The sequence below is a fragment of the Alosa pseudoharengus genome, unplaced genomic scaffold, assembly GCF_046254945.1.
Source record: "Alosa pseudoharengus isolate Yale_2024_CS ecotype anadromous, Long Island Sound unplaced genomic scaffold, YU_APseudo_1.1 YU_APseudo_1.1_scf_12, whole genome shotgun sequence".
Taxonomy (NCBI): Eukaryota; Metazoa; Chordata; class Actinopteri; order Clupeiformes; family Clupeidae; genus Alosa; species Alosa pseudoharengus.
This window is the reverse complement of record NW_027468587.1, coordinates 38,416,137-38,437,999: the sequence shown is the minus strand read 5'-3', so window position 1 is coordinate 38,437,999 and position 21,863 is coordinate 38,416,137. Positions and strand designations below refer to the sequence as shown.

The 21,863-nt window shown below is 40.6% G+C and overlaps 1 protein-coding gene across 2 annotated transcripts in view; it reads right to left on the bottom strand.

The window, feature by feature from the left end:
* Positions 1-430: 430 nt before the first annotated feature.
* igflr1 (IGF-like family receptor 1) overlaps positions 431-21,863 on the bottom strand; it is a 93,836-nt gene continuing 72,403 nt past the window's right edge. For both annotated transcript variants that reach the window (XM_076281217.1, XM_076281218.1), the window contains one exon: positions 431-1,340. In XM_076281217.1, coding sequence (XP_076137332.1) covers positions 1,018-1,340 — 323 coding nt within the window. In that variant the 3' untranslated portion in view covers positions 431-1,017. The remainder of the gene's footprint in view (positions 1,341-21,863) is intronic.

The following is a 21,863-nucleotide window of genomic DNA, read 5'->3' as shown; positions in this document are numbered from 1 at the left end:
ATATGAACTAGATGACTAAACTTATGCATATGTAGAAGAAGAAACATTCACAAAAATCCATGACATGACCTCTCTTCTTGATAGCTGTTGAAAACTGCATGGAACTGACAGGGATTGTTTTGTTTAATAATAAATAAATAAATACATTATGCTGCTACCTTCTGCTTTTCCCAAATACAATGTAGCCTACAGGTGTACCTTTCATCAGTCCAGTTGCAATGGATGGACTGTGATGAACTGCCCTACTTGTGATTGTTTAGAGATTTTAAAGGTTTTATAACAATGCTAAAAAATGTTTGGCAAGTGCTACAAATCTATTCACCTTTGCAGCGCCAGTAGGCTACTTTGTGTGCGGCCCGCAAACACACATTCCAAACAAGCATACACAAAAGTTTCATGAGTGGGGGATGGAGTAGAAGATGGAGACAAATTCATTAATATGATTTATTTTCGCGGAATGGATGTACAGGACTGAGCGGCGGTCATATTTTGTACCGCTATACGGTACATCTAGTTTTTCCAATAATGACGTGTTCTATACATTATCCCTTACATATTGAGAGCTTGTTTAGAAGCCACTTGCTAAATCCATCTAGTTAATTACCAATAGTCTTCTCAATCTAACTGATATCGCTCCCAGAGACCAGTAATGCAGTCATCAGCATATAAAAGAAGCTTACTTTACATTTTACAGCAGCAGGCATGTCATTAACATAAAAAAAAAATAGAAGGGGGCCCTGGATGGAACCTTAGCACCCCACATGTATTATTCTGAGGATCTGATATGGTGCCCTCAACATCACAAACTTGAGTTCTTCCAGTGAGATATGAAGTGAACCATTTTACAGCAGTATTTCTGAAGTATTCCCGCCTTCCACCATTGGGCCTTGAGCAAGGTTCTTAACTCCGAGTTGCTCCAGGGACCCTTGTAATATAATTGACATAAGCTGATTTGGATAAAAGCGTCTGCTAAATTAATAAATGTTAATGAATTTTACAAGTATGTTTCTTATGTACTTAAACTTTCTGGGGTTGACTGAATTTCTTCAGTACATTGACAGCATCATGACGGTCAATATCGTGAAGAAGCCATGCCAGTTGACCCACAGTCCACTCGGGAGACCGGGCAGCAATTGCCTCCAGCACAGCAACTAGAGGGCTCTTGCTGTCTCTCTTGGAATAAGCATAATTAATCCAGGTAGATGAGAAATGGCAGCGGGCAGCCAGGTGACGAGTGTTCTTCAATCCACTGCAGTCTGGATCCAGCAAGATTAGCAGGTCCTCCAGCACATCCATGTTATCCAGCAGAAGTTGTAATGGCACCATCTGCAGTTCAGGTGCTAAGGGCAAAAGACCACAAAGACATATCAATGAATCTTTATTCCTCTAGAATCCTCCATAGAAATCAGTGTTGGGAACGTTACTTTAAAAAAGTAATTAGTTATAGTTACTCACTACTTGTTCCAAAAAGTAACTGAGTTAGTAACTGAATTACTCTATGATAAGAGTAACTCGTTACCAGGGAAAGTAACTATTTGCGTTACTGTTAAAAAAAAAGTTGCTATATGTCAAAGAATTTGGATTTTTTGAGCAGTTTTGAAAAGCCAGTTGAAATTAGTAGAACAGACAGGTGTTTGTAGGCTACATAACTTTCGATATTTATTAGATAGATAGATAGATAGATAGATAGATAGATACTTTATTGATCCCCAAGGGGAAATTGTACATCGACAGACCTACGGTTGACTTCAGCCTGTGTCATAGGTTTTTGTTGTGAGGCAGAAAGATCTAGCTTTTGCTGCTTGGAGGACATTGCTCCGAGTCCTTCTTTGCTAGTGGATGGCGAGCTATCATCTCTGGTGGAGGGGGGCTATCGGTGTTTTTGGCCACTAGCGTGTGTGAGATGCCTCATTAAATTAGAGTTGCTTACAAAAGTGGGGGGCCTTAAGCACATTTTCGCGCAAATTCATCTAAAAGTGCCAAATTTGGCACAGATGTAGCTTAGGTCATACTGAAAGGATTTAGCTAGGGCGCCGGAGTCAGCGGCCCTTGGGGCCAAGATGGCGGCCAAATCCAATATGGCCGCTGTGCGAAAAGGGTTCCGGCTATAACTTTTGAACTACATGAGTTACAAATACAAACTTGATATCTTTTTCAGCTTAATTGATCATGGGGAATACATAGGAATGTTAATATTTATGACCCGGTGCATCTGGACCCCTTATTCCTCCAATTCTAATATGGCCGCTGTCCAAAAAAGCAGTTTTGGCTGTAGTATGGGGCCTTACACCCCATTGTTTGTGCAAATTAATCTACAAGCACTAAATTTGGCACGGATGCAGCTGAGGACATAATGAAATGATTTAGCCAGGCCGCCCGAGCCAATGGTCCCTGAGACCAACATGGCAGCCAAATCCAAAATGGTTGTCGCCTGAAAGGGATTCGGCTATAGCTTTGGAGCCTGATGAGATACAAATACAAACTTGATGTCTATTTGACCTTTTTTGATGATGGGAAACCCATAGGAATACTTACATTTATGATTGGGTATATCAGGACCCCCCAAATTCCCTAAATTCAATATGGCTGCTGTCCGAAAAAGGGTTTTGGCTTCAAATTTTGAACCAAATGTGCTACAAATGAGGATGTTGTGTCTATTTTTAGTTTATTGACCACAGGAAGTCCATTGGCATATTTATATATATGCTTGTGTAAGTCTGGAACCTGTATTCTTTTCAAGACTTTGTTTGAAAATCTTTTTTTACCACAACTTTGAAGGTTATTCTCAAGGTGGATTAATTTCCTTATAAAAGTGGAATGCTTTCAGTGTACCACAGGTGAATACATTTCGAAATGTAATCATATAAGAAAGAATAAGACATAATTATTATTGCAAGGCAATATTTATAGTATGTCAAATTGTTAAAAGAATAATATAGTCAATTTGTCCAAAACTCTTCAAAGGTTTGCTTAGCATATCAAAAAACAGCAATAACATAAAAATAACAACAGTGAATTCTCATGGTCTCTCTCATAAATTTTTGCCTGAAGAAGACCCAGCAGGGTCGAAACGTTGCCTGATGTGCATTAAATATATGGGAGTCAAAAGCAGTGTTGCGGACATTATATTTTTTCAATTGAGTAAGTTTTAATTTGTCCTGCACCTGCCAGAAGGTGGGATGTGCACACAATAACTGTTTGCTCTCTCATGAATTCTCATTCTCATGGTCTCCCTCACAATTGTAGTCATGAGAACAAAACACTTATAGAAAAAAGTACACCTGGTTAGGAAGGAAGTTGGTAGGAAAGGAAGTAGTTGGCTAAACACTGTTGTTGGTCATCTTCTGAGACCACAGGTGACCACTACATGGACCCATTACAATTTGCATACCGTCCAGAGGTGGTTGTGGAGGATGCCTTAATCTACCTGCTTCATAGAACACACTCTCACCTTGACAGGGGCTGGCAGTATTGTGAGGATCATGTTCTTTGATTTCTCAAGTGCTTTTAACACCATACAGCCTATGCTGCTATGTGACAAGCTTTGAAGGATGCAAGTAGACACCTCCACAACTTCATGGATTACTGATTACCTGACTGACAGACCACAGGTTGTGAGAATGAAAGGGTGTGTGTCTGAACAGGTAGTCAGTCGCATAGGAGCACCACAAGGAACTGTGTTGTCTCCTTTTCTTTTCACACTGTACACCTCAGACTTCCAGTACAACTCTGAGTCATGTCACCTGCAGAAGTTCTCAGACAGTTCACAGACTGCAGTTGTGGGGTGTGTCAGTGATGGTGAGGAGACGGAATACAGGCAACTGGTGGACCACTTTGTGACATGGTGCAGAAACAACCACCTTGTCTTGAATGTGGCTAAGACAAGGGAAATGGTGGTGGGCCAGGCCTGAGCTAAATACCATTTCAATACTGGGTGAGGAAGTTGTTGAGAACTACAAATATGTGCGGGTTCTTATAGACAATAAACTGGATTGGAGGTATATATATACTCTTTTGATCCTGTGAGGGAAATTTGACTCTGCATTTAACCCAATCCGTGAATTAGTGAAACACACTCAGCACAAAGTGAACACACAGTGAGGTGAAGCACAGAAGCGCAGGTGTCCCAACGCAGTGAGCTGCCTGCTACAGCAGCGCTCGGGGAGCAGTGAGGGGTTAGGTGCCTTGCTCAAGGGCACTTCAGTTGTTCCTACTGGTTGGTGTTTGAACCGGCAACCCTCCGGTTACAAGTCTGAAGCGCTAACCAGTAGGCCACGGCTGCCCCAAAGAAGGGTCAGAGCAGACTCTATTTTTTGAGAAAGCTTAGGTAATTTAATGTGTGGTCATGGTAAAAAAAATTAGTTTTCATATGTAGCTTATTCGGTTCAAAAGTTGTAGTCAAAACCCTGATTGAATTTGGGGACTTTGAGAGTCCAGATATACCCAATCATAAATATATATTTTGTGTTTCCCATAGCCAGAAAAGGTGAAATATTTATTAATTTTACATTTGTATCTCATCTGGTTCAAAATATGCAGCCTACAGTAATCCCTTTTCAGGTGGCGGCCATATTGGATTTGGCAGCCATCTTGGTCCCAGGGGCCACTGGCTCCGGCATCCTCCCTAAATCATTTCAGTATGCCCTCAGCTGCATCCATGCCAAATTTTGTGCTTGTAGATAAATTGCCGAAAACAATGGGGTGTAAGGCCATATTGGAATTGGAGGATTAAGGGGTCCAGATATACTGGGTCATAAATATAAACATTTATATGTGTTTCCCATGAGCAATTAAGCTGAAAAAGACATCAAGTTTGTATTTGCAGCTCATGTGGTTCAAAAGTTATAGTCGGAACCCTTTTCGGGCAGCGGCCATATTGGATTTGGCTGCCATCTTGGCCCCAAAGGTCGCTGGCTGCGGAACCCTAGCTAAATAATTTCAGTATGACCTGAGCTACATCTGTGCCAAATTTGGTGCTTGTAGATAAATTGGCGCAAACAATGGGGTATAACTACAGTCAAAACTGCTTTTTTGGACAGGGGCCATATTGGAATTGGAGGATTAAGCTGTCCAGATATACTGGGTCATAAATATAAACATTCCTATGTGTTTCCCATGATCAATTAAGTTGAAAAAGACATCAAGTTTGTATTTGTAGCTCGTGGATAAAAGCTAGTCGAAACCCTTTTCGGGCAGCGGCCATATTGGATTGGCTGCCATCTTGGCTCCGAGGGTCTGTGGCTCCGGCGCCCTAGCTAAATCATTTCAGTATAACTTGAGCTACATCTGTGCCAAATTTGGCGCTTTTAGAAGAAATTGCGCGAAACGACCTATTTATGTGCTTAAGGCCCCCCACTACAACGGATGTCGACAAAGTCTTCGCTCCTGGACATAATGTACACATTACATGCACGTTCTTGCCTTTGACCACAATGAATTTGAAGTAGTGCTTATATCTAGTGATGTGCCCAATGAAGCGAGGCTTCGGAGCTTGTGTCGAGCAGAAAGGGGCGTGCCAGATGAAGCCCCGGTTCGAGGCTTGTGTCGTTTCCATAAAAATCACGTGACTGATGACAAACGAGGCCTCGGTTTGTGAGTGTGACGTCTGAAGCTTCGTTTGGGACACACACCCACGTGACTGCTTCGGAATCTGATTCAAAGGCTTTGAATTGCGCGAACCAGGGCACCCGCTCTAGTGTCGGAATGAGTTGTGTTGTATTGCAAGAGCCAGGCGAAATTTGTGGGTAGCCCTGATTTATATAGGATGCTTTCTCTGTTTGTGAATTTACGTTCTTTTCTTTCCGGAAAATGTCCATAATCCATAATATCATGCAGAAATAAAGAAGAAATAGCCTAGGCCTAGCCTAAAGCTTTGCCATTTAGAACAATGACATTAAAACATGTCTGCGTTGCAGTCTCAACTTCAATCATGTCATTTAAAAGCAATACAGGCTAATAATTTCTATGTAGGCCTAACAATAATGGCTGACATAATATTTTCCTTTTATTGAAAGTTTGATTCATGAAACGTCAAACTATGTCAGGCCATGTAGGGTTTGGTTTAATTAGGCGCCTGGTCGTTTCCTTTTCACTCTCGTCCATAGCGTGTTGAGGTTGATAATACTTCAGTGTCTACTGCGGTCGTTAAGTGGATGGGAGACCGATTGGATCATTGACTGGTATAACATGATTTCACGCCTCCACGGAAACACCAATCTTCACGTGATAACGAGTGACGGGATTATGTTGCCTAATCGTATTTTATTGTATTGAATTGAGACAAACAATTTTTCACTAGTCCGTGACTGGGGGGCTTTATGCAAACCACCAGATGTCGCTGTGTTTTCCTTATCTTCCTTGTTTCGAAGCTTCGACACATTACTCGGCACATTAGGGAAATGTGCCGAGTAGCGCTCGAGGCTTCATTTACCCATCACTACTTATATCTCCACCTTGAAAATGCCAACTTTTCATCGGATTGCTCCTGACCTCTGCTGTTTCATCGAATCTCTACTTTAGCTGTTGCGTGTGTGGCGCGTGTGCTGGCAAGTGTGTAAAAACACTGGCTCTGATTGGCTATCATGAAACATGACTCTGCCTTAGCCAATCCTAATCGCTTACGTCGTTATTAACCCACCTCCTCACTAGCTGTGAGCCAGGGGTGCGTTCGGATTACACAGTTTATTCAATCAATGGAAAGTAAGAAACGCACCGTATTTAACGTCCAGTAACGTTAACGGCGTTGTAACGTTGTAAAAAGTAATTAATTAGATTACTCCGTTATTGACAAATTAACGCCGTTAGTAACGCCGTTATACTTAAACGCCGTTACTCCCAACACTGATAGAAATATATGGGGACAGTTTCTAATGCCAAGATGGCAGTATCCCGCCCCTTCCCTAATTGTGGGTCAAATAGGAAACCCTGCCCTGTAATGTAAACAACCAATTGCATTGTTGGAAAAAGCATGACTGACTTTTTGCCTTCTGTTTACTTCCCCGTCATCATGGTAATAGCCATACTGCAAATGTTGATGCATGGGCAATGAGTAAGTTAACGTCAAGAATAATCTTCAAGTTCAACGTCAAGTTAAATGTCTTCATTAGCCTTATTTTAGCAAATTAGGGGATATTTATACCGTTCAATTCAGATATAAACACAGATTTCGCCTGATGTGCTTTTATGTCAATATGACCTACCTATTTGAAGTTACATATGCCTCCCCATTTATTTGAATAGGAGCCTGGGGCCGTATTCACAAAGCCTTTTATCTTACCACTAGTACTCCTAAATCGCACTAAAAGATTTTAGCTAGGCGTTTTTTCTTAAAAGTTATTCACAAAGCCTTTCAGACCTACTCTTAGTAAGGAAAAATTACAACTCCTAAACTAAGAGCGTCTTCGTTGATATGGATGACGCCATTACTCATGCACGGGCTTGACTAAAGTGACCACCTTGATTGGCTGATGATTGTAACGCCGGAATGATTTCAAACACCTCATGATGAGTGACAGGTCTGAGAATCCGTGCGCTACACAAGGACAGAAGATAATAATAATAATAATAATAATAATAATAATAATATGCTTTATTTGTATAGCACCTTTCATACACAGAATGCAGCTCAAAGTGCTTTACATTTGGAGCATGTAACACAATAATAGTCAGTTAGTCATTATCAATCACTTTGGCCGTTTATGATCCAATCAGCAACATATCAGAAATATAGAAAATAACGGTAACACTCCAAAATAAGGTGCCATAATAAATAGCCCTTTGTTAATATTTGGGGGCCAAGCAGCGAAGCTGCGAGGCAACCATTGTGTTTGTTAGTTTTCTTATTGGGGGCCAAGCAGCGAAGCTGCGAGGCAACCCATAGTGATTCTATGTGTTCTTATTATTATTATAACGAAACGCTCATTTGCCATTGAACCATACAGTAAAAAGTTGGGAAATTTGGCACATTGATTCAGTACAGTCATATGTTTAATCTATCAAAGTTTCAAGTCTGCACCTGGAGTGCTCTAGCGCCACCAACGTTTCAAATGTTGAATTGCATCTATGCATTTACCGTACATCACATTTTGAACATTAAGGTATATTTGGAATCCTTGGATGAGACCGAACTCAACGCAGATGTGAATTTATGATGTTAATGTAATTGATCAGGCTGCCATATTGGATTTAATCAAAAACACCTACAAGTTTTCAAAGGTCACAAAGTTTATCCGATTTTCACGAAACTTGACGCAGATGATCTTCAGACCATAACTCATGAATGCATTGCTTTTTGGAGCCATATTGAAAACCTGTCGCCCGTGGTGACCAATCAAGTTTGGCGGCAGAGCTACCAAACAGGAAGTGAAGTGATCTCAGCAACACTTTCGCGTATCAACACCAAACTCAGTACATTGTCTCAGGACCCAATAAGGAGGAGGCTCAATACATTTTTTGACTTTTGACCTATAGGTGGCGCTATAATTAGCAAAATTAGGTTTTAGCCTGTAACGGGTGATGTGTTTGGAATTAAAACTTACCAGTGGTTTCTGTTAATACTGTGGAAGGTCCTAAGTCCGACAGATGTGAATTTGTGGCGTCAACATAATTGATCTGACTGCCATATTGGATTTAATCAAAAACACCTAAAAGTTTTCACAGGTCACAAAGTTTATCCGATTTTCATGAAACTTGACGTAGATGATCGTCAGACCATGACTCATAAATATATTGCTCTTCGGAGCCATATATGAAACCTGTCGCCCGTGACAACCAATCAAGTTTGGCGGCGAAGCCGCCAAACAGGAAGTGAAGTGATATCTCAGCAATGTTTTCACATATCAAAACCAAACTAGGTATATGGGCTCAGGACCCAATCAGGAGGACACTCAAGAAATGTGGTAAATTTTGACCACTATGTGGCGCTATAATCACAGGAAGTGGGCTCATATTTCTGCAATGCTTTCACGTATCGAAACCAAACTTGGCTCATTGACTCGGGAGCACATCCTGAGGACATACAATAATTTAAGCGACCTTTGACCACTAGGGGTGCTATAATTTGCAACACTTTCTCGTATCGACACCAAACTTGGTACCTGGACTCGGGACAACATCCTGAATAAGGAAAATACATTTAGTGAATTTTGACCACTAGGGGCACTATAATTAGCAAAACTTTCTCGTATCGACACCAAACTTGGTACATGGACTCGGGAACACATCCTGAAGATGCACAATATATTTAGTGACCTTTGATCACTAGGGGCGCTATAATTAGCAAAACTTTCTTGTATTGACACCAAACTTGATATGTGGACTCGTGACTACAACCTGAGGACGCACGATACATTTGGTGATGTTTGAAGTGTGCGTATCTGTGGGGAGCCATTGGGGTGTGTGGTGGAGGAAGTTTATCTGTGTATATGTGTGTGTGTGTGGGACGGGGGGGTTAATTGGGTGTGTGTATAATGTAACAACATTGGGTTGCCATGACAACTCCTGCTCAACTGCTTGGCCCCCACATTGCTGCTTGCAGCTATATTTATTATTATTCCGCCATGGAAGTCTATGGCAGCCCATAGAACCGTCTGGTGAAAAGTTGTGAAATTTGCCACACTGATTGGGGACAGTCCAATAATTAATCTCACCAAGTTTCATGCCGGCACCTCAAGCGCTCTAGTGCCACCAACAGTCCAATGTTGGACTTGCGTTCACGCACGTAACTTCTGACCTGTATACCCGATTGTCAAAAATGGGGTATCATTGGAATCCTTGGACCAAGCCGAGTTCGACGGACCCTATGACGTCATTTTCCGCCATGATGGATTTTCCGCCATTTTGGATTTCATCAAAATCACTTAAAACGTATCAGAGGTCACACATTTTGTCCGATCGACACCAAACTTCACAGATACCATCTACAGACCATGCGTCATTAATTGCTTTTTGTCTTCAGAACTAAAACCGTTCGCGCGTAACAGCCAATCGAAATTTGCGGCAAAGCCGCCAAACAGGAAGTGAGCTCATATCTCAGCAACCCATTCATCTATCATAACCAAACTTAGTACATGGACTCAGGACCCAATCAGGAGGACACTCAAGAAATCTGGTGACCTTTGACCTCTAGGGGGCACTGTAATTAAGAAATATGCCTATAGGCCTGTAGCTGCTGTTGTGCTTAGAATTAAAACGCACTAGTGGTGTCTGGTAATACTGTTGGAGGTCAATAGGCCGACCCAAGCCAACTTGTGATGTCATCGTAATTGATTCGGCCGCCATATTGGATTTAATCAAAAACATGAATAAGTGTTCGCAAGTCACAAATTTCAGCTGATCCTCACCAAAATTGGCAGAGACCATCTTCAGACCATGCCTTATCAGTGTAGTTTTTTCTGGAACAATTGACAGAAGCGTTCGCCTTTAACAGCCAATCGAAATTTGCGGCGAAGCCGCCAAACAGGAAGTGAGCTCATATCTCAGCAACGCTTTCATGTATCAAAACCAAACTTAGTACATGGTCCTCATGACCCACCAGGAGGACGCTCAAGAAATTTGGTGACCTTTGACCTCTAGGGGGCTCTGTAATTTGCAAAAATGTATTTTGGCCTGTAGTTGCTGCATTATTCTGCAATGGAGGTCAATGGCAGCCCATAGAACCGTCTGGTTCATCCTGATGATGCACAAATAATTTGGTGACCTTTGACCTCTATTGGGGCATTGAAATCACAGCAAGCATGATCATATCTCAATCGATCTTTTAATTTTGATGTGAAACTGTTGACAGCGAGTTCCATCCAGTTAATTCTAATGCGTGCGTGCAAGGGTGGGGCGGGGTGGGACGGGCAGGGGCGATTGCGGCGGTGGGTTGGCTGGGTGAGGGGGCGGCGACACTCAGCCCTGGTTCAGCCACACAAAATCAGTTATGTTTTGATGTGAAACTTGACCTTGTAACTCAGCCAATCTTGGGTTGTTTGACATGGAACTTGTTGTGACTGCTTAATGCTATATGCCTGATGCCACGGCATTGAGTTGCATGGCAAATCTGGACTGCTGAACTGACTGCTTGGCCCCCACATTGCTGCTTGCAGCTATATTTGTTAATTGTTACTAAAATATCTATTTGGCACAAGTTAATAGTTTTTTTATCATTAATTAAATATTAGTTGTTTGCATAAAATCTGTATGTTAATGTTTTAACAAATCTATTGACTAATATTGTATTAATATATGTTAATAGTTAACTAAATATATTTTTGGCACTAATTAACAGTTATTTCTTACATCATTTAAATGTTACATGTTTATTTACAAACTATATGCTAATATAAAAGTTAATGACATTTTATTATTTATCTAGCTTTTCTGATTAGCTTTGTGGATAATTTATGGAATTTATGGTTTGTGGCTTTATGGTCTTGTGGGGTGTATAAGGCACCCTACTGCCAGTGGTTGGTTGTGTGAGAGTTTGCGCTCCTCTTCTTCCACTTCATCCTTATTGGATACCTCTGTGGTTGGCTGTCCTATAATTGGTGACTCTCTGTCTAGTGTTTGAAAGTAGTGTACTCTTTGCCTTTGGAAGTACTATTTGGTTGCTGCTTGAATTTTGTGAAATTCAGGGGAGGGGGGTGTAACAGAGTTAGAAATGCAGTTTAGTGTTTGTATGTGATTTTCGCCGTAATTAAGCAGCTTTATTGAGATTGGTGTTTTGGAGCCCCCTTTGAGAAACGCTATACTGCAGCTCTGCTGCGTTTTGTCCTTGTATTGTTGCCATAGCCGATCAGAAGCGGTATGCTTTTTGCATTGCGTAGGTTGACTGTATAAAGCTCTCCCCACTTTGTTTTAATTTTGTAACTGTAAAATGTTGTTTAAGTTGAAAACTTTGATATACCACCTGTATTATGTTACTTTACATGTAATGTTAATATTTTGGTGCAATTCTAGCAACTTAGAGAACGTTTATTAATGTTTTCATTATGACCACAAGTTCATACACACTGAGTCTAACGTGACTAGCTGTAAACTCCGCTAGCAACTTTCCATGCATTCAGTGTAGTTTAGCTTAGTGTGCATGGAAAGTGCAATTCAGTCTAGCAGGAAATGAATGTACATTTAGTTTAGCATTATGTTTATGCATTACCTCCGTATGGTCTACGTCTGTGAGTGTTTAGTGAGTCTCAGAATATTAATAGACTGTCGTTCTGTGCACCTGAACATTCCATGTCGCATGTCTCCCTTGCTAGTAGGGCTGACAGTGATGGTATAGGAATGATGCATGTAATATAGCCCATTCAACTACTTGTTTTGTTTTAACTTTGATAAGCCAGTTTTGGTCTCAGTCCCTTCACCGTCTGACTAGTTATATATTACTAATATTAATAAAGCTTAACCAACTTTATTATAAGGGTCCCCCATACTGATAGTTATATATTACTAATATATTAATTAAGCTTAACCAACTTTATTATAAGGGGCTCCACACTGATAGCTATATACTACTAATATATTAATTAAGCTTAACCAACTTTATTATAAGGGTCCCCCATACTGATAGTTATATATTACTAATATATTAATTAAGCTTAACCAACTTTATTATAAGGGGCCCCACGCTTATAGCTATATACTACTAATATATTAATTAAGCTTAACCAACTTTATTGCAAGCGGTTCCGGCGCCGACAACAGTGGCAGCATGTCAAGGTAGCTCCGTGTTTTTTTCTTGAATTTCCCCTTGGGGATCAATAAAGTATCTATCTATCTATCTATTGTAAGGGTCCTATGGAGAGCGGTTCATATTGGGATAGGCAGAAGCACAGTTTAAAGGGGTGGTTCAGAATTTTGGACATAAGACCTCATTTCCAAGTAAGCAAGTGTGATATTCATCAGTGGAGACCGTTTTCAACACGTTTCATCCAGTCCTTGTAATTGCAGAGTTCGCAGGTGCTAGGCTAGCGCAAGTCAACGGTATGTGCTAGCCTGCCACTAAAGACAGTCTTACCCACTCCAAAGTACACCCGAGGCAAATTCCAGACAATCGATGTAAATGTCTGTGTTGATAGAATAGTGTAAGAAATACAACTACCCTCGCATCGCGTTGCAATAGTTATACTTTGGTCCCTGAAGTTGGTAGTAGTCATTTTGCATCTCAGCAGCGGACTGATATTACCAAGGCTACTACTAAGTATCCCCATTGGAGTGCGCTTTACTGTTTACTTTTCGGCGCAGTACTACTAACCGGAGCAAGTATAATTCCGTCGTGGTAAGAAACTAGTCCCTCAAAATGTAATGCGATCGTTGAAATGCAAGGATAGAATAACGTTAGAAATAACAGTATCAATAGACATTTATTTACAGACATCGATAGTCTGGCGTTATAATTTATTTGCCTCGGGTGTACTGTGGAGTGGGTAAGACTGTTTTTAGTGGCAGGCTAGCACATACCGTTGACTTGCGCTAGCCTAGCACCTGCGAACTCTGCAATTAGAAGGACTGGATGAAACGTGTTGGAAACGGTCTCCACTGATAAATATCACACTTGCTTACTTGGAAATGAGGTCTTATATCCAAAATCCTGAACCACCCCTTTAATAACAATTAGTTAAATAATAATAAATAAAAACTATTAACTTGTGCCAAATAGATATGTTAGTAAAAATTAACAAATATTAACAAATGGTTAGGTAATTACTAGTTTGCTATTTATTATGGCACCTTATTATGGAGTGTTACCAAAATAACATGTAACACAGTTATTAGAGAAGAGTCATTCATTCCCCTTTGTTGCTGTGGCCGTTTATGATCCAATCAGCAACATATCAGAAATACTATTATACTACTATGGATATATAAAGGCTTTGCTGACAAATGCCTAGGCTAACAAATGCTTAGGCCCCGTTGATGCGGACTCCAAGCAGCCAGCCTTAGCTTGTTCTTAGCATATGTCGCAATTATTTGACTTTATACACAGACATTCAAGACTGGCAGCCTTAACCCTTTACCCCCCACAAGCACGCCATATGGCAACTGTGGCAAGGAAAAACTCCCATATTCCAGGAAGAAACCTTGAGCAGAACCTGGCTTAATAGGGGGAGCCTCTGCTTCTGGCTGGCTGTGCCTTCCCAATGGCAGCAGATGTAGAATAATCTGAAAAAGTAGTCTACAGGATAAGATGAGTTAACTAAAGGCTTTCCTATACAGGTATGTTTTCAGATCTTTTTTAAAAATATTTACTTAACTCACCTGCTTGATGTATAGAGGCAGGGTGTTCCATAGTTTTGGGGCATAATGGATAAAAACAGCTTCTCCACTTTGCTTGTGGAGCACTTTGGGTACAATTAAAATATTAGAATTGGATGATCTAAGTTTCCTTTGTGGTTGATAAGATATTAAAAGCTCAGAGATATATGAAGGTGCTATGCCATTTAGAGCTTTGTAAGTAATTAACATAACCTTAAAATCAATTTTATAGGAAACAGGGAGCCAGTGCAGTTCAGCCAACACAGGGGTGATGTGTCCATATGATGTCTGCTGTTTTACAAGACATATCATGTGTAAAGTAAGCAGTCAATGTCACTGAGGTTTTCTGCTTTTGATCTACAGTGGACCAATCACAGCCTTGGTGCGCAAATTCAAACTACAGTCCTTTACAACCATCATAAATCATAAAATTCAATATGATTTAACAGAATCACAAACTATCCTCCAAAATGATAATACTGCTCAACCTCCACTAAACCCTTAATTAAATTAAATTAAAACCCTTAATGTTGGCAAATATAATTTCAAACAATCATAATGGGAGACTGTTGTAGAATGCATAGTTTGTGCAGGCAAATTAGCTTAATATTTGATGGTATAGTAGGTTCCCGACAAACAGGGAACGTCCCCGGACTTTAACTGGACATTCACAACGTTCCTGATTGGACCCTAACATTGTGTTCTTGGCGTTATTGACGTCCGGAGCAAGGTCGCCTTTGGTCTTTGTGTGATGTCCGGTGTCGGACCTTTTGGGGACATCGGTCATCAGTCCCTCGGTGTCGTCCGCATTGGGTCATTGCAAAAACATCCCAAGGACGTCCTTGTGTACAGAGGCCACGCGAGCAAGCAACGCTGGCGAGCTATGGTCCAGATGGATGGAGTAATGGATGGTTGGTGAATGGCCACCATGTCCCAACAAGGCTGAGACGTCAGCAAGGAGGTGGCATGTTTTGGGTCAGAATCATAGGGAGAGAGCTAGTAGGCCCCTTTAGGGTCCCTGACGGTGTGAAAATGACCTCGGCAAAGTATGTAGAGTTTATGACTGACCACTTTCTTCCGTGGTACAAAAAGAAGAACCGTGCCTTCCATAGCAAAATCGTCTTCATGCATGACAATGCACCATCACACGCTGCAATGAATACCTCTGGGTCATTGGCTGCTATGGGCATAAAAGGAGAGAAACTCATGGTGTGGCCCCCATCTTTCCCTGACCTCAACCCTATTGAGAACCTTTGGAGCATCATCAAGCAAAGCAAAAATATCTATGAGGGTGGGAGGCAGTTCACATCCAAGCAGTGCATTTTGAGTTTTTTATTTTTGAAAAAATTACTGTTATTTGTAATTTATTTGACTGTCATTTGCATTAACTATTTAGGAAAATCTGAGACAAATGTCATTTGCATAATAATTTGGAACACAGTGTACGCACATATCTGACGTTTTTGTGTGTGCCAAATTTCATGAGTTTTCGACCATGGGGACCATCTATAAAAATGAGATTTATAGCCTAGAGAAAACTATATTTTTTTATCTGAAAGTTCCCAGGATAGGCTAGGCCTATTTTTAGCTTTTCGTCTCTGGTTTGACCATGGGTTCAATAAAGCACCTTTGGAGAGTGGATATAACTTGGCCTGAATACCAGCCGAACAGCCCCACCCACAACAGAAGTTCTGTCTGGACTCGCCACTCTTGGAAGTTGCATGGCTGGTTTTCTCGGTACGTCTATATGCTATATAGCTATGTTAGGTGAACGCAGGTGGTGTTCGTTGATTATTAAAAACAAATATATCGACGCAATGATTTCAAAACAAATATATCGGCGCAATGATTTCAATCTATGTTATTTGCTATTGTGGAACTATTTTTTCAGATACCTCAAAACAGTGTATAAACTTCCGCTCAATATTTGAGTTTTAAGCATAGACAGTAAAAGAAGGTCTGGCGGAAAGACTACAACTGTAGCGCAGTAATATCAACGAGTAATGAGTCTTCCAACAGAAATCAATAGGATTTTACAAAATGCCAAATAAAACATGACAGAAACTGTATTTTGCTATGCTACTTGTTTTGGAACATCAATGAACATCACTAACCACTCGGTGAGTTTCACAGTTTTAAAAACAAACGTTAAGGGTTGTTTTAAGGACATGTTTGTGCATGCCCATAGCCAGCCATTCTGAAACCGTCAAAGGCGATTCAAAACGAGTCAGAAAGTCGAGACAGGACACATTGTAAAATTTCGGTGTCCACCACTCTAGTTCATCCAAAACAAACCAGAAAAGGGATTCAAAGTGCTAAATACCGGAATTATCCTTTAACACTAAAGGTAAGCATTTCTGTATCTAAAAAGTCTTCCCATGACGTTAGTCACGTCACTGGTATGTCCTTTGAACGTCCCTCAATAACATCGCGGTGACAACTAGATGTTCCCTCAAAGTCTCTGCAATGTCCCGGGGACGTGGTTTAGACGTCCCGAATAATGTTCGCGGGACGTATCGGGAACCCTACACATTCTTGAGGAGGGGACGTTTGGCGGGGACCTGTAGGGGGCGTTGACGGGACGTTATTTTGTTTGGTTATGTTGTCTTGGTTATTGTAAGATCTCTTATTACACTTTAACTAGAATGTTATGCTTTGGACAAAAACATCAGCATGCTTTCTCACTAGTTTATGCTTTCTTGGTTAAAGGTAAACTATGCAGTATTGGCAATTTCCTTACTGTTTTCTCGGTTTTTGCTTCTTTTTCGCTGGCTTTGTCATGACGAATGTCTGAGAAACTCCATCGCTACCTTTTTCTAGCCGGTGGCTGGCGTGTACGTGTATTTGAAAGCAGTAAAGCAATTCGTTACACTTGTTATATTTCCTGACACTGAGGCCATCGGCCCGCCAGCCGACAGTTGCAAGGGTGGTTTTTCCACTCACAGGCGCTAGGGGTAAGCGAAACGGCCACCATTCAACCCGAAAAAAGTCATATAACCATTCCAATGACTCTGAAGCTGTTAAATAAAAGGTAAATTAACCGAAAAAACTTGCATATTAAGCTAAAAAACCCGCATAGTGTGCCTTAAATATATCAATGTTAATGTTATGTTTAACGAGGGAAATCGTTTCTTCACAAAAACTGAGTTGAACACACGTAGTGCAGGGCTCCAGACTAACTTTTTGCACTGGTTGCACTGGTGCGCCTAACTTTTTTTCTTAGGTGCACCAGCACAAAAGTTAGGTGCACCCAAATTTTCAACCACATCACATTTAACACCGCAGCAGGTTCACTTTTTTTCCTTAATTACTGTCCTATATAGGTTGTCCTATGACTTATGATTTACAATTCTACAAGAAAAGTAACTTAATGAAGTGTTGGTGCTTTAAGTGCTTCACTGAGCTAAAATTTAAACTTAAAACATCTCAAGATGTATTAAATAAAAATAACAGTGAGTAAATGAACAGTGCATGTCTTTAAGGGCTTCAAACTGCACATCTCATGGCTCAATGTTTTACATACTATCCTTCATAATCTTTAGGCCTTGGCTAAACCAGCTCGCCATGCTAGCATCTTCCATAGAAATGTATTTGAGCACAATTTAAAGAGATGTTCCAAGTAGCCTGGGGGATTTTTATGTGATTTTGCAATGATGATTGCAATGATCATTTGACAGCCCCACAATGCAAATTAATTTAATTTTAGTATTTTTAAATTTTCAATAAGAATATGGTTAATGCAGTAACGAAATGGTAGGCCTATTATTATAGGCTATTGCAATGACTTGTCATGCTCGATCTAAATGTGTCCATTCAATTCACCGTACACAATGACCACTGTATACATGCATGGAATATTCGGGCTTTAAATGTAGCAGCGATGTTCGGTTTGCGCCAAATACCGGATTAAATTGATTGATGCCATCAGAATGAGTTTACACAACTCTCGCGCAAAATGAATATTGCTGTTGAAAACCGGGTTACTCCCTGCATGTAACTGCGGTCAATGACACACTCCTTTTCGGCGATATCTGTATCTCTGTCGTTCGCGAAGGCCTTGTATGCATTGTTCGCAATTTTAAGACGTCTTTTCAACTGCAACGACTCCTATAAATTTGGCGCAAGTGGCATTCATGTACGTCGGGTTTACGTTCAAACTATATTTCTGGTGAATAATGATTTCGGACTGAACTTGGTGAAGGGAAGTTTCACTAGGCCTATCGTAGGCAACGATAAACTTAATCATCTCGTCTGATCATCGTCTGATCGGTTTGCTGCTGCCAGCTGCTGAAAGGCAGTGGGGAGAGGGGACATTTATCTCGGCCTATGTGACCACACTAATGCAACTACATCCTCTGTTTATCTGACGGGTCTCTGACCTCCCTCTCTCTCTCTCTCTGCAGCACACGCATTTTCAAATTTACACACAGGCACTGGGCCACGGCCAATCAGAGGGGAGGTCCCGCCCTTCACTATCTGTGATTTGTTTAAATCACGATATTGGCCAAATATGTGTCTGTTATTGAACCAAAGGTAGAGTTTCAATGCGGACACTTATTCCTCTCTCGAATAGCTGGTTGCACCAGTGCACTTTTGAAGAATTAGGTCGCATATGCGACCAAATTGGTCGCACTCTGGAGCCCTGTAGTGGTATCACATTAGGGCCCTAATAAATTCATGTTGTCAATTGTAATGACATTTTGAGTCTGTTAACACTTTGAATGGCGCACTGTTTTCAGAAGCTTTGACCCAGAGTGCCAGCAACCTAGATCATTGTTGACATTGAGCCACAGTGTATTCTATGTTGTAGCTATGGACACATACTATGGCTCGTTTGAAAGGTGAGACTTTAAGCTCTCAGTGGGTACAAACCGTTTATTTCTACATGCCTCTGTTCCCGAGAAATCCCAAGCTAAACAGTGGCTAGTTTTCATCAAAATCCCTGTTTTTTTTTCTAGAAATGGAGACATAGCGTCTTTTATGAAATATGCGCTGTTTGAGCCTGTCACTCTTCTGACACTTACATTTCTGGGTCAAAGGACTTGTGCAAGATAAATATAGTTTTTCTGTTCACAAAACCACCTTTCTACTGCTGTCAGGCTCCATAATTCCTCCTCCTCTTGGTTGGTAACTTCTGTGTCGCTATCATCGACATATTCGGCACTCTGGCAAGGATGTGCCCTCTTCCAAGCGCGACTCGGGCTATCACAGTGTTTCCCCTACAATGTATTCATCAGCGGCGCAGCGCCGCTCCTGGAATTCCAGCGCCACTGCAAAAAAAGTTGCCTAATTAAAAAAAAAAAATAGACGCAAGTGAACTTCAGGAACAGCTGCCGTTCGTTCAGGTTTCATGGCTAACGTTGAAGGTAGGGCTGGGACAACGCGTCGACGTAATCGATGACGTCGACGCAAAAAATACGTCGACGCAAAATATGAGCGTCGATTCGTCAGGCATAACGTGTGCTGTGCTGCTAAATATTTTTAATTTTACACCTTCAGTGTTTTCCATACGTTGACTAATCTGTGGCTGGGCACCACGAAATCAAAACCGGCCACCACACATTGATAGAACACATTGTTCTATGTTGTAGGCCTACTATTTTAAAGATAAGATAAATTAATTGAATTTTCCCTGAATAATAAAGTATCTATCTATCTATCTATCTAGTTTTATTGAGCTGCACTTTTTACTCACACAGCTTTTCCTCGCCCCGCCCGCTCTCTCTCGTAACGAGCCCGCTGCTCCTCTGCATAATTTAACAAAATATTCACGATTGTTGTTGCCACATAGAAGCACTGCATAGAACAGTGGGCTAAATAGCTATTAAATCCGCTTAGCATCGTGACCATGCTGTGCAAATTTGTTCAAAACTGCTGCATTAAAAGTTAAAGTAAACTCTAAACTCTGCTAAGGTCTTATCACAACATAGTACATTGAGGAGACTAAACTAAGTTAAGTTACAGTATTCAATCAAGCAGTATCTCAAAGCTAACGTTAGAATACTGTTTGGATGTCAAGTTTAGCATGCTTACTTGCAGCTGCTTATATCATGCAGGGCTCATTTTATTGACTCGGAATGTTTGCAAAATCCCGTTGTAAATGGAAAAGTGTTTTCCAAGACTCAAAAGTGCTTGTCCAAATGAGAAGTAGGCCCTACGAACCGTTATTTGAACTGACTACGTTATGAATTGCATCCACACATCAGCAGCCTTTTAACTGTGTTAATGTTAATTGCAAGGATTCCCACACGAACGTCTTAAAATGACAGGCACTCAATTAATTGACATACACTACTGAACTTTATTGAATGCTACCTTTGACTAAGAATGCATTACTTTGCACTTGAATAGGCGTAGTCTTATTTTGGAATCTTAAGAGCAATAAACAAATATTGCAATGTTAAAAAATTCATGTTTTTTCATTCAGATATGTAAATAAACATGTATAAGTTGCTATTATAGTGAATTAATGGGGAGATAATCGATAATCGAATCGAATCGAAATCGAATCGAACTGAAAAAATGAATCGTTAGATTAATCGATGCATCGAAAAAATAATCGCTAGATTAATCGTTTAAAAAATAATCGTTTATCCCAGCCCTAGTTGAAGGCGCAGTCGGGGATTCCACAGGAGATCACGCTAGTTTGTGTTTATGTTTAAGTTTATTAGCAGACGCAATTTTGTGCCAAAAAAAAGTAGGCTACAGTATGTTAACCAAGGAACCAAATTAAACACGCCAGCGAGATAGCTCGCCCCTACCTTCAGGCCATCCTTAAAAATATTCTTGTTTGCAGTAACAGCCAAAAAAAAAAAATGTTTTCAAGATTCAAAGATACAATTTTGGTCATGGTGATTACGTAGGTATGAATTTAAACAAATGTGCATATTGTGACGTAACTGACTGGGTCCTCAACCCATGCCTTCAAGCGCATCATTGCAAACCCAATCTGATGCAGGTTATATAGATCAGCCTTTCTCTAACTTCTTTGACCTGAGGCCCAGTCATGGCAGACTTTGGGGTCATAGGGCTCATCTACACGTACCCAACCCACTCCCCCCCAATCAAATTGTCATCATAATTATCACAATCATTATTATGCCTATATTGTTATACATGCACTTTCACTTAAATGTTTTGTGACATGCACATCAGAGGACTGCTTTACTAATGTAAGGTATAATTAGTTTCATTGCTTTTGCATGGTTGCATGATGCTTACATAAGAAAATAAATACTTCTCAAAACAGCAACAATTTTATGAGTGCTATTGTTTTGGGATGTTTCCCTCATGCAAGCATCACACTGGTAGGAAATGGAGAACAAAAATAACTGTTTTTTTTAATGAAGTTTAATTTGAATGCCTGAATGTAAGGATTCAGGAAACACAATAGCAGCTTTTTTGGCGAGCAGATAGGCGTAAATCATTGATCTGTTGATCTTTAACAGATAGAAAGAACTGCTACAATAGCTTTTGGCCACGTTATATTCAAATTTGACTATACAATACTCAGTGCTACAGTGTATTATACAGTCTCTGCTCTGTTTCTATGGAAGTTCCAAAAATCAACGTTGTTCTATTAAGTGTCGTTAAAAAATTAAATAGCATTCAACAGGTTGAAGCGGAGC